We start from the raw sequence: 13913 nt of genomic DNA, 5'->3' as shown, positions 1-13913 counted from the left end.
ACAGCTTCCGTGGGCAACCTGTTCCAGTGCCTCAACACTCTCATAATGGAGAAATCCTTCCTTATGTCTATGGTGAACCTCGTAGGCCTCCTCTGTTATATTAAAGAAGCCCCAGATGCAGTCTGTTTGTTTACTGTGATCTCTTATAAAGGCATCTTTTTCTTCTCCACAACCAAAGATTTATCCTCTCAAAAATTTTCAACACCTTCAAAGGTTATTAATATTTATGCCGAGATATTTATCTCATGTATATGGTACAGAGATTGGCAGAATCACTTTTCTTTTCTTCTCTTGGAAACTATAATAATCTATTTCCCCTTTTCTAATTATCTGGAATTTCCCATGTTCCTCATTTTTCAAAAATAATTAGGTCAGTGGAAAGAATTGAACACAGGGAAGTGGAATGACTCTGTATCCTTTATATAGGCATAAAATTAATCAAAATTCCCCCCTTTTTTTTTGCTGCTGCCTGCTTTTATAAGGTTTATTACACGAAAGTTTTCTAGACATCCTCTTTTTTTGCCTTAGAAAAAACAGGTTTCTCTCTTCAGTAGACAGAATTAGAATCATAGAATCATAGAATCATAGAATAGTTTGGGTTGGTAGCTTTCTTGTAGCCCCCTTCAGGTACTGGAAGGTCGCTATAGGGTCCTCTAGATATTTCAGCTCTCACTTGATAGATGCAAATCATGTTAATCCACTCTCTCCATTCTTCCCAAATCCAATAAAACTAAAAATCCTGAGTTACGAGCACGTAGTGACAAGTTTTACAAACAAAGTCCATCTCTTTCATGTACTTCACAGAATAAATAACAGATCAATCTGGTACTGATTGTCAAAGGAAGAAAAGAGGAGCTTTAGAAAAGAAAGGAAAAGAATGTCGCAAGGCAGTACAACCTGGTTTTACTCCTTTGTGATGACAGTTTTTATATTTCTTCTAGCAGAAATACGGGATACAAGTTAAATTTGATTGCCTTCTTTTATTCACTACCTCTTGAATAGATTTTACTAAATGATGTCATTTTACCTTGGCAAACAGAATGCATTGTAATAAAAAAAAAAAGAAAAAGAAAAAAAACCTGCAAGATAATTACACTAGCAGGACTGATTATTTTTCGTTGCATAAGCTGTGTTTGGATATTTAAAACTTAAGGCTATATTACTTAATGTTCCTATAAAGCAGCTATATGACAGCCATACATAAATTTATTTTGTAAATAACAAGGCAAAGACATGAAGAAAATGAGTTGGTTTCAGGAAAGATTTGAGTTCTGCTGTTAGAAGCCATCCTCTTACTGAGATGTTGGTTTGCAGTCAGTAGCTACCTCTGTCTTCTTCATTGTTGGTCTTTATTTCATAGCTAGGCAAGAGAAAGAGCTGGAAAAGAGAAGAATGAAAAAGCCCCAAACAAGCAGGTATTTAAAAGATGTTCAAGTGCTTAGGGCTATGATTTAGTAGTGAACCGGTATGGTTGGACTTGATGATCTCAAAGATCTTTTCCAGCCTAGCAATTCTATGATTCCATGAAAAGAATCATTCAAAAATACAGAAAGAGGTCAGGGAACAGCTTCTGCACATGAGAGGATCCTGGCTAGTCTGTACACTCATTCTTTGCTGGCTTATCTAGCTAAAACCTCTTTCACCATTTAGATGTGTAAAAATGACAAGTTCAGAGAATCACAGAATCAAAGAATCGCTAGGTTGGAAAAGACCTTTTAGATCATTGAATACACCCGTACCTGTCCACTACTAAACCATAACCCTGGGCACTCATTTACTCATCTTTTAAATCCCTCCAGGGATGGGTGCTCAACCACCTCCCTGGGCAGCCTCTGCCAGTGCCCGAGAACCCTTTTGGTCGAGAAACTTTTCCTAATGTTGATGGGTAGACGAGTTGCTCAGGGACATGGTTTAGTGGCAGATAGGAATGGTTGGGCTCGATGATCCAAGAGGTCTTTTCCAACCTGGTGATTCTATGATTCTATGATATGAACCTCCCCTGGTGCAACTTGAGGCCATTTCCTTGTGTTCTATCGCCTGTCACTTGCGAGAAGAGACCAACGCCCAGCTCACTACAACCTCCTTTCAGGTAGTTATAGACAGTAATAGGGTCTCCCCTCAGTGTCCTTTTCTGAAGGCTAAAGAACCCCAGTTTCCTCAGCCACTCCTCCTAAGATTTGTTTTCCAACCCGTTCACAAGTTTTGTTGCTGTTTTCTGGTCAAGTTAATTCAAGGAAGGTGCTAAGGACAAAACTGGGGAAAACAGGGCTTCTCTCACACTGATTTCTGTGGAGGGGCATTAGGTACATCCCCTCCAATGGCAGCATTCCTTGTTTCAACTTGCAGCAGGAAGTCAGGTGCACATGAAAGTTTTGCATTTATTTCCTATTCTACGTGACATTAGTCTTGGCATGGTGGTGGTGGGATGTTAATTCAATTCAGTTATTTAAATCTCCATGTTTTGTATGAGTTACACTGGCTAGGCTATGAAATATTGCTTTTAATCACCTTCTTGGCTTGCCTAGGAGAGAGATTCACTTTTCCTAGTATTTTTCCGGTATGCCGGAGTCAAGAGTGTGGAGTATCTTTATACTCAATGAAAAGAAATGAGAGCCTTGCAGTGCACCATTCATCTGACCTATTTTAAGCACCAGTATTACAGTATATGACACCTGAATATTTTATTCAACTAGTGCTTAAGAAAATCTAGACAATGAACTCATCCAAGTTAATCTGAAAAGTAGTTCACCTGATTAAAGACTTTTTTTTTTCTTTTTTTTTTAACAATGGAGCACTGAGTATGCTACTGGATTCCTCAGGATGGTCTCTGAAGCCTTAGCAATACACTTCACATTATTTACATGGGGAAAAATATATGACTTGTCAGTAAGAAAAAGCCCAGTATTTTACTGTATTTGTTCATTCACTTCAAAGCGAACTAAGACTGTAACAGTGGGGGAAGAATTCTCTGGTAAGGGAAATTTTCCCAGCCTTTCCAGATTACATTTCCCTGGAAGTAAGCCCTGCTGTCTGCAAGTAAACCAAGTTTATCTACAAAACCTGCACCGTAAATTCAGTATTTCTATTGCTATTTCCTATGATACAGTAAATTTGAAAAAATAATGTCCTTCTGATGATCTTGAGATAATGAAAGGGTTAAATTTAAGAAGCCATTAAATTGCACTGTCTACATGGTAAAATAACTTTAGTTCTCCCTAGAAAGATTGTGATAAACTAAAAATATGTCATCTTGCTTTATAAAGTATAGAATCATAGAATCATAGAATCATAGAATCATAGAATCATAGAATCATAGAATCATAGAAACATAGAATAATTTGGGTTGGAAGGGACCTTGAGGATCATCCAGTTCCAACTGCCCCTGCCATGGGCAGGGACAAGTCCCACTAGACCAGGCTACTCGAGGCCCCATCCAACCTGTCCTGGAACACCTCCAGGGGTGGGGCAGCCACAACCTTCCTGGGCAACCTGTGCCAGTGCTTGCCTACCCTCATTATCAAGAATTTCTTCCTAATTTCTAGTCTAAATCTTCTCCCTTCCAATTTAAAGCCATCCCCTCTGACATGCTATCACTTCATGCCCTTGTAAAAAATCCCTCCCCAGCTTTCTTGGAGCCCCCTCAGGTAGTGGAAGGCTGCTTTAAGGTCTCCCCAGAACCTTCTCTTCTCCAGGCTGAAGAAGCCCAGATCTCTCAGCTTGTCCTAATAGCAGAGGTATCAGCCCATGTGAGAGACTTTCTCCATTCTCTCATATACTTGAAGACAGAATCATAGAATCACAGAACAACCAGGTTGGAAGAGACCCACCGGATCATCGAGTCCAACCATTCCTATCAATCACCAAACCATGTCCCTCAGCACCTCGTCCACTTGTTCCTTAAACACCTCCAGGGAAGGTGACTCAACCACCTCTCTGGGCAGCCTCTGCCAGTGCCCAATGACCCTTTCTGTGAAAATATATTTCCTAATGTTCAGCCTAAACCTCCCCTGGTGGAGCTTAAGGCCATTCCCTCTTGTCCTGTCCCCTGTCACTTGGGAGAAGAGCCCAGCTCCCTCCTCTCCACAACCTCCTTTCAGGGAGTTGTAGAGAGCAATGAGGTCTCCCCTCAGCCTCTTCTCCAGGCTAAACAACCCCAGCTCTCTCAGCCGCTCCTCATAAGGCCTGTTCTCCAGCCCCCTCACCAGCTTTGTTGCTCTTCTCTGGACTCGCTCCAGAGCCTCAACATCCTTCTTGTGGTGAGGGGCCCAGAACTGAACACAGGATTCGAGGAGCGGTCTCACCAGTGCCGAGTACAGAGGGAGAAGAACCTCCCTGGCCCTGCTTGTCACGCCGTTTCTGATCCAAGCCAAGATGCCATTGGCCTTCTTGGCCACCTGAGCACACTGCTGGCTCATGTTCAGTTGCTGTCAACCAACACCCCCAGGTCCCTCTCCTCCAGGCTGGGGCGCTTGGGCATTTTGTACAGTGCTTGAAATAGCATGTGCCCTTCACAATGATGATCCAAAATTGCCGGCCTTCTCTGTATGTGGACACCAAAGAAGAGAGAAAGAATAGCAAAGGGTAGGAGAGGTCTTAAAAACCTTGCTCAGTGAGCATCAGTGATGCATCACTGCTCACATAAGATATATGGGTCAGATCACTTTTCTTTTAAAGCTGTAAAAAGTGGTCATGCACTCTTTACCCTACAGAACAGCTTATAAGTCTGAGTGACCCAGAACACAGAATCATAGAATTGTAGAATAGTTTGAGTTGGGAGGGATGTTAAAGATCATCCAGTTCCAAACCAAAAAAATCAAATAAGCTTGTGGTTACACCATCACTTTTGTCCAGGACAAATTTGGGGTGCCACAAACACATGTGGTCTTCTTACTCTCATTTAGCTGCTGTTAACACTGATATTAGGCTGAACCTTGGATACTGTGTTCTGTTTTGGGCTCCTCACTACAAGAAAGACCTTGAGGTGGTGGAGCACGTCAAGAGAAGTTCAATGAAGCTGGTGAAGGGGCTGGAGAACAAGTCTTATAAGGAGCACCTGAGGGAACAGGGGTTGATTAGCCTGGAGAAAAGGAGGTTGAGGGGACACCTTATCATTGTCTACAACTACCGGAAAGGAGATTGTAGTGAGGTGGATGTTGGTCTCTTCTCTCAAGTAACACATGCTAGTCAAAAAGAAATGGGTTTAGGTTATGACAGGAGAGGCTTAGACTGGATATTAGGAAATATTTATTCATGGAAAGTGTTGTTAAGCACTGGAACAAGCTACCCAGGGAAGTGGTTGTTACCATCCCTCAAAGTATCTAAGATATATATAGGCATGGTGCTCAGGGACATGGTTTAGTAGTGGAGTTGGCAGTGTTAGGTTTATGGTTGGACTCGATAATCTTAAAGGTCTTTTAATACCTGAATGATTCTGTGATTCTGTATTTGCAAATCTGGTCTGAAAATTAAATCAGGAAAGCTGAGGAAGGACTGTTGACAAACACTTGTAGTGACAGGACAAGGGGATATGAGTATAAACTGGAGAGGGGCAGATTTAGGCTTGACATAAGGAAGAATTTCTTCACCATGAGAGTGGTGAGGCACTGGCCCAGGTTGCCCAGGGAAGCTGTGGCTGCCCCATCCCTGGACGTGTCCAAGACCAGGTTGGATGGGGCCTTGGGCAGCCTGATCTAGTGGGAGGTGTCCCTGCCCATCATAGGGGGGTTGGAACTGGATGATCTTTAAGGTCCCACCCAACACCAACTATTCTATGATTCTGTATTTTTGCAGCATGAACTGAACACAAAAATGATTGATTTCAGATAGCAAATGATAACACCACGCCTAAAGATGTTTTTTCATCCTCCTTTTTAGTAGGTGTTTAGATGATAGTGTGTTTGAACAAGATAGAAGGAGAAATAAGGATATTCTGTTAGTCCCTCCACCAATTACTCTGCAGATCAGTAAGTCAGTCACGAAGTAGACCTATAGGTGAGACTGCTCTCAGCTGCCCAGCCTGGTCTTCTCTTTGGAGACCATCTATGGTCAGTGGGGAAAGGCACCTCCAGAGGGCAATCTCCTCTCATTTTAGCAACAATATCTAGGATGCACAGAACAAGTCACTCTATGGAAATGCTTCACACAATGTCTTGAGAACAATGTGACTAACTCAGGCGAGGAGCGTAGCTTTTCCATGTCTAACATAGGGAAACACTAGAATTGGGTCACTTCCAAATGAATTGGGTCTCTTCCAAATGAACTGGGTCATCTTCCAAATGATTTGCTGCGTTCACAGAGGAAGTCTGTAGCAGAATAAGTCTCCATATTTAGCTCTTTCTCTGCTACCACAACCATTAGCCTGTTCTCTTTTACTAAAATGGAACTTCCTTTAGTGGCTAGAAGGGAATTCTGAACAGTGATTAGACTTCCAGGATAATGTGGTGGAATTTCAGAGACTTTCAAAGCTGGAGGAAAGCAGTGGATCATTTTTGTCTGCCTTGCTATATAATGCAAACTGTAAGGAATGTTTGGTTTTGCTTTCTTGCAGTCTGGTCATTTGCATGGATCTAAAGTAAATCTGATACAAACTTTGAATTTCAATCTTTTACACTTTATTTTGGCTCTGCTTCAGGAATGAAATATATTTATTTGTGTTTCTGCTGTGAGTGAGTTTCAGGCTGACCACTTTTACAGTCACTTCTTCACGCGTTGTGAGTCAGTGCTGAATCATCTTTCTTTCAGTCAGCAGTTACTAAGCTTTCCAGCAGTTGTCTCTCTAACACCTCTGATTCTCCACGATTTCTAAGAAAATCTAATTGATACAAATACAGAAATGAGGTGGCCTCAACCTTAATAGCACTCCATAAAAAAAAATGTCTTTGTGACCATGCAGCTAGCTAAACTTTTGGGAAAGTAAGATGCACAGTTTTGTAGTGCTCATTGGCATCATCAGATTTATTAAAAGGATCTCTGGTGAAGCTCTGACCACTTACAAACAGCATTCCTCCAAACAATTCCTGGGCACAACTTGAAAATTAAGACAGACTAGTGACCAGTTCCAGAAGGCAGTGTAGATGTGGCTATACTCTGTTGAAAAGTGATAGAGTTTAATAGAACATAGCAGAATACTTAATAAATAGGCTGGGTTTTTTGCCAGGTGAATTCTATGACAGAGAAATAATTCCTCTCATATGTCATTTACTAGTGGAGTCCTCAGCAGGAATGCTACCAGATCAGAGAACATTTCCAGACTGCAGGTGCTGAGATACCCAAGGGTCTAAGCAGCTTGTTGGGGTGAAATCTGGCTTTAGAGCAGGTTGCCTGCAGATGTTGCTCCAGAATTGCTACAGCTCCTAGGATCATTGACGTTCTTGGAGTCAAATTCCTCCTTATGTCTGGTCTAAATCTACCCCTCTCCAGTTTATATCCATTGCCCTTAGTCCTATCAGTACAATCCTTTGTAAGCAGCCCCTCCCCAGCTTTCTTGTAGGCTCCTTTCAGGTATTAGAAGATTGCTTTAAGGTGTCCTCAGAGCCTTTTCTTCTCCAGGTGGAATAACCCCAACTCTCTCAGCCTGTCCTCTTTTGGAAGGTGCTCCATCCCTCTTATCATCCTTGTAACCCTCCTATGGACCCGTTCCAACAGCTCCATACCCTTCTTATCTTGAGGATTCCAGATCTAGACACAATCCTCCAGATGAGGTCTCACAAGAGAGGAATAGAGGGGCAGAATCCCCTCCCTCACCCTGCTGGTCATGCTTCTTTAGATGCAGCTCTGTCATTCCAGCCCTGTAGCTTTGCCTGTCGTGGTCTGTTGAGTGGTCCCAGTACAGCACAATCTTGGGTTGCCCCAGAGCTGTAGGCAAATTCAACTGTTAAGAAAAACAAATAAATAAAATGCTGGGAAATGTAGTTACCAGGCAAACTTCAAAATTTGCTTCGGTTTCCCTGGGAGATGAATCGTAAGTGACACGTTTGCAAAAAAATTCCTTTTTAAAAAATTCCATTTTTATAATGAAACAGCATTCCAGCTCATTCCATGCAGTCAGATCTAGGCAGAGCAATGCCTCCAAGTAAATATAGTAATAACATGAAGAACCAAGATATATAAAATGAGTCAGTTTCTTTAGTAATATATTGTAACAGGTCTGCAGTTAAAATTTGAATTTTATACTTTATTTAACTTCCTATTGCTTAAGTTTCTTGTATTAGTTTTTCATTTGGTGCATCAAAGAGCCCTTTAATATCAAAGAACCCTTTAAAATGTAGGATTTTCTGCCTTTGAAGGTACTCAATGTTGTAATCAAGTCTCCTCTTGATCTTCTTTGTAATAATATAAACTGATTCAAGTTCCCTAAAATCTGGACAAGCAGTAGTGGGACTATGTGAACCTCATGAAGTTCAACAGGGCCAAGTGCAAGGTCCTACACCTGGGCTGGGGCAATCCCCGGGTTCAACACAGGATGGGGGATGATGTGATTGAGAGAAGCCCTGGGGAGAAGGATGTGGGGTGCTGATTAATGAGAAGCTCAATATGAGCTGACAATGTGTTCTCACAGCCCAAAAGGCCAACCGACCATATCCTGGGCTGCATCAAAAGAAGAGTGGCCAGCAGGGCAAGGGAGGTGATTCTGACCCTCTATTCCTCTCTTGTGAGACATTATCTGGAGTATTGTGTCCCGTTCTGGAATCCCCAAAAGAAGAAGGATATGGAGCTGTTGGAACAGGTTCAGAGGAGGGCTACGAGGATTATCAGAGGGCTGGAGCACCTCGCATATGAGGACAGGCTGAGAGAGTTGGGGTTGTTCAGCCTGGAGAAGAGAAGGCTGTGAGGATACCTTAGAGCGACCTTCCAGTACCTGAAAGGGGCTGCAAGAAAGCTGGAGGGGGACTGTTTACAAAGGCTTGTAGTGACAGGACTAGGGGCAATGGGTATAAGCTGGAGAAGGGCAGATTTAGGCTAGACAGAAGGAGGAATTTCTTCACCATGAGAGTGATGAGGCACTGGAACAGGTTTCCCAGGGAAGCTGTGGCTGCCCCATCCCTGGAGGTGTTGAAGTCCAGGTTGGATGGAGCTTGGACAGCCTGATCCAGTGGGAGGTGTCCCTGCTGATGGCAAGGGGGTTAGAACTGGGTGATCTTTAAGATGCCTTCCAACTCAAACTACTCTATGATTCTACATCTCTTTGTTATAATGTGTTTTGTTCAAAACTGAGAAAAAAAAGGAAGAAAACAGTTTTATCAATGTCACTGTCATATGAATTGCACCTTAATAGTCATATGTTCTATGACACTGAAGAAGATATTTTCCTCTTTTCAGTGCCTCAGTTCAATACCAACATAATTCAGTTGGGGAGGCTTTGCATTGCATTGATTTTCAGTGAGGCATCCAAAGAACGGAGAGGAAGAAAATCTGGGGTTTAGGCATCACTTGTCTCACACTCTTATTAATCAAGGTCACGTCTAATAATATAAAAGATTTAAATTAACTTGCCGTCTTGTTTTCTTCACCCTTACCAGAATCCTAAGCTTCCAGTTCAGATATCAAAGATTTGAGACTCAAAGGCAAACTGACAAGGTCTACGAAGATGTCAACCAGCTCAACATTAGAGTAACTCCACTTCTGCTGATTTTTTAGGTATAAAGATTTGGCTGATACAGCAGCAGGAGAGAAGAAGAAGTTGTCTGCCAAGGAGAGATGTCGTCTTGTTCTTCAGCAGTGTAAATTACAAGGCTGGCAGGTTTGTGATCTACAAAGCAATTAAAATATCATTCTTTAAACAAGCTCACTGAGTCATTTCCATTGTGGCAAGCCACCAGATCCTTTGCAGCAGGGTATTCATTTGACATTTAATATGTATACTTTGGGATAGAATCAAACTGGTTTTCTGAAGTTTCTAACGTGTGAGTGGCTGTGACCATTATATCAAAAAATCAGTATATTCTTGTTAGAAAGAAAAGATTTCAGTTAAGCAGGTAAATTTGCAGCCAGGATTTTAAAGGTATTTGGTGTATATATTTTAGTGGTTGAATGGTTTCTGAATTACAGAAAAAAACTGCACATTCTTTATGTAAAATCCTACAATACATGCTATACTATAAAAAATAGTACAAAATACTGAAAAACTACTATAAAAATACTGTACTGTAAAAAATCCTATACTAAATGCAGGATGGGGGATGATGTGATTGAGAGGCCCTGCAGATAAGGACTTGGGGTGCTGATAGATGAGAAACTAAATATGAGGCAGCAATGGGTGCTTGCAGCCCAATGTGACCAACCGTGTCCTGGGCTGCATCAAAAGAAGCGTGGCCAGAAGAGCGAGGGAGGTGATTCTGCCCCTCTATTCCTCTCTTCGGAGACCTTATGTGGAGTATTTTGTCCATTTCTTGAATGCCTGACATAAGAAGGAGATGGAGCTGTAGGAAGGGGTCCAGAGGAAGCTACAAAATGATCAGAGGGCTGGAGCACCTCCCATACGAGGACGCGCTGAGAAAGTTGGGGTTGTTCAGCCTGGAGAAGATAAAAGCTCCAAGGAGACCTTAGAGTGATGTTCCAGTACCTGAAGGGGGCTCCAAGAAAGCTGGGGAGAGACTTTTTACAAAATCTTGTTGTGATAGGACTAGGGGCAATGGAGATAAACTGGAGAGGGGCAGATTTAGATGAGACATAAGGAGGAATTTCTTCATGATGAGAGTGGTGAAGCACAGGCACAGGTTGCTGAGGGAAGTTGTGGCTGCCCCATCCCTGGAGATGTTGAAGGCCAGGTTGGATGGGGCCTTGGGCAGCCTGATCTACTGTTCTTGCCCATGGGAGGGTGGTTGGAACTGGATGGTCTTTAAGGAGATATCAAAACAGAATATCTTCATTGTGCAGAGGACTGAAGCTCGTGATCTCAAACAGATTTTAGAGGTTCTGAGTCAAGAATTTCATTAACACCAGGAGAAATCAGGTGTACAAATCTACAGCAGTACCTAGGGCATTGTCCTTCCTCTTCAGAGAGGTCGATGAATCAAATGGAGTAGGCGGATTTGGGGGGGGGGGGAATTTTACCATTGTCACTCAGTGACTAAGAAATACATGCCGAAAGACTAAGCTGAAAGGAACAAGAGAAAATGAATGACCTTCTCTTTACAAGTTTTTCAAGCCACAGAGAGGTATAATATATATATATATATTACTTATATATATATATACATATACCTATATGAGGCTTTGGGCAGCCTCATCTAGTGGGAGGTGTCCCTGGCCATGGCAGGGGATTTGGAACTGGATGATCTTTGAGGTCCCTTCCAACCCAAACTATTCTATGATTCTATAACAAACAGATGGAAGTATGATAATTGTGGAAGAAAAAACTAGGAAAAAGTTCATAAGTCCAGGAAATTTCTTACAGACAAATTCCCAGTGAATACAAGCTTGATACCAGCAAGTTTTGTACAGGTGATACAAACCCATATACCCAACTATCAGCTGTAGTGACTAATGTCTGTGTCACATAATCTCTTTCTCTCAATTATCTTTCTGATTCATTTGACTAATCATGAAGGTTGAACTTTAAATAACAATCTAAATGAGGAAGCTTATACAATCTGCAGTTGTCATGGGTGCCCTCCTTTATGCTTTTACAGCAGAGGATTCTGAAAAAAAAGAAGGAAAAAATTTAAAAAGGAGAAGGGGGGATGAAGAAAGGGAAGGAAAAAAGGAATTAGGAACCCAGAATGACGTCAACTTTCAAAGGCAGAGGAAAGGAGTCGTCTGTACTGCATCACTAAAAATCATCCAACAAGTAGAGGGTTATACATATAACCAGTTTATTCAGTCACCGTTGCTAGCAGTAACTACTTCGAATGAGTCACTGCTGGAACTGAAAATCTATTTGATGCAGAGATTCATGAATAAGTCAAAAAAAATGTCTTCTCCAACACCGTGACCTGCGCTTCCTTGAAGAGATGTTGCAGATTTGGGGAGGTAAATTGACCAAAATAATAGATAGCTCAAGTATCCTCATCAAGGATGATGAATTCTGGAAGAAAACAACACATACCTGAAATCAGCTTCCTGCTCATATGCCATCATCAGATGATGAGGTTGCCAAAAACCTCTCCATTAGAGGGGAAAAAAGAAATATATGGACTTCCAATATATAAATATGTATATATACATATATATATTGTGACTTTCCAATGCCTGAATGGACCTACAAGAAAACTTCTAGTGATAGGACTAGGGGCAATGGGTCTAAACTGGAGAAGGGCAGATTTAGACTAGACATAAGGAGAAATTCCTTCACCATGAGGGTGGTGAGGCCCTGGAACAGGTTGTCCAGGGAAGTTGTTGCTGCCCCATCCCTGGAGGTGTCCACGGTAAGGTTGGACGGGGCCTTGAGCAGCCTAGTCTGGTGGGAGGTGTCCCTGCCCATGGCATTGGGGTTGGAACTGGCTGATCTTTAAGATCCCTTCCAACCCAAACTATTCAACGATTCTATGATTCTATGACTTCATGTCTGAGTGAATCTGGATGATACTTTATTTAACTTCCTTCTGATAATGTACCATCATTTTTTCAGGTGATATTAACTTGGAGGAGAGGAAAGTAAATCAGTGTTTGGAAGTAAGAGCCTAAAACATGAGTAAAGCAAATGGTTTCTTTGTATTTATTTTCAGCTTGGTAATTTATTTTTCTCATGCAAGTTCTGTTTGTAGAGTGTTTTATTAGCCAAAAAACCAACAAATCTCAGAGTCTACTCACAGAAAAAGTGCTTTCTCCTCTTGGAAATACTGCAGCCTGTTTAAAAATAGAGAACAACTGCAGAAGATCCAATACGTGAATCCAATTTTGGTGTATTTTCTACTGGTTAATAGAGCATAAGAGCAAACACTATCAGCAAGCCAAAGTCTGGTACTTGATTCAGCAGCTTCTGTGTTAGGAGAAAGTATTTATTAGGCAAGTGTTGATAGGTTTATGAAATGTTGCTGTTACATGGGTAAGCTGAGCTGGAGATAACTACACTATGACAACAAAATAGCTGTTTCATTGAAGATGGCATACCCTGCAGTCTCAGGCACGAGCTTAGTTTTACTATGAGAATTATAGAAGTGCAGAACTTCTGTTGAAAAGCAGTTTTTGCATCCCGACTCTGCACGCAACCTAGATAAGTTATACTTCAGATTAAATATATAGTTGATAATGACAAGCTTAGCTACTTGCTTTAACTGTTAAGCACGCTGGATATAAGAGAAGAACAGATTTCTAAATCAAATAAAAACATTCCTACTCCAGACACAGTGAAAGTAATAGACTTGTTTGACTCCTGGAGAAGGCTGTGAGAGTTTTTCTATTAATGTTAGAAGGTGCAAGGTTATATACAGTAATTTTAGAGATATATTGAGTGGAAGTTCTGGCTGCTCCGTGTAAAGCAGAATGATCCACAGTTTCAATATAGGCTCGGGGACAATATAATTGTAAGCAGCCTTGTGGAGGACTTGGGATGCTAATTGATAGGAAAGGCAACATGAGCCACCAAAGTGTGTTTGCAGCCAACTGTATCCTGGGCTGCATCACAAGAAATGCGGCCAGCAGGTCGAGGGAGGGAATTCTCCCCCTTGTACTTCATTCTTGGGACACCCCACTGGGGGACCTGTGTCCAGGTCTGGACTTCCCAACATAAGAAGGATATGGAGCTGTTGGAATGGGTCCAGAGGAGGCCACGAAGGTGATTAGAAGGCTGGAGCACCTCTGCTAGGAAGACAGGCTGAGAGAGTTGAGATTGTTCAGCCTGGAGAGAGACAGAGATGTCATTGACCATAGAAACATAGAATGGTTTGGGTTGGAAGGGATCTCAAAGATCATCCAATTCAAACCCCCATGCCATGGGCAGGGACACCTCCCACTAGATCAGGCTGCCCAGAGCC

General features: G+C 41.9%; 1 protein-coding gene across 3 annotated transcripts in view; it reads left to right on the top strand.

The window, feature by feature from the left end:
* The window catches only part of MYO16 (myosin XVI), a 303016-nt gene that overhangs the window by 232252 nt on the left and 56851 nt on the right, over nucleotides 1-13913 (top strand). For all 3 annotated transcript variants that reach the window (XM_069883455.1, XM_069883453.1, XM_069883454.1), the window contains exon 28: nucleotides 9637-9739. In XM_069883455.1, coding sequence (XP_069739556.1) covers nucleotides 9637-9739 — 103 coding nt within the window. The remainder of the gene's footprint in view (nucleotides 1-9636; nucleotides 9740-13913) is intronic.

The sequence above is a fragment of the Phaenicophaeus curvirostris genome, chromosome 1 (assembly GCF_032191515.1).
Source record: "Phaenicophaeus curvirostris isolate KB17595 chromosome 1, BPBGC_Pcur_1.0, whole genome shotgun sequence".
In the NCBI taxonomy this organism is placed as follows: domain Eukaryota; kingdom Metazoa; phylum Chordata; class Aves; order Cuculiformes; family Cuculidae; genus Phaenicophaeus; species Phaenicophaeus curvirostris.
Note: the sequence above shows the minus strand (reverse complement) of the source record. Positions and strands in the feature narration are given on the sequence as shown.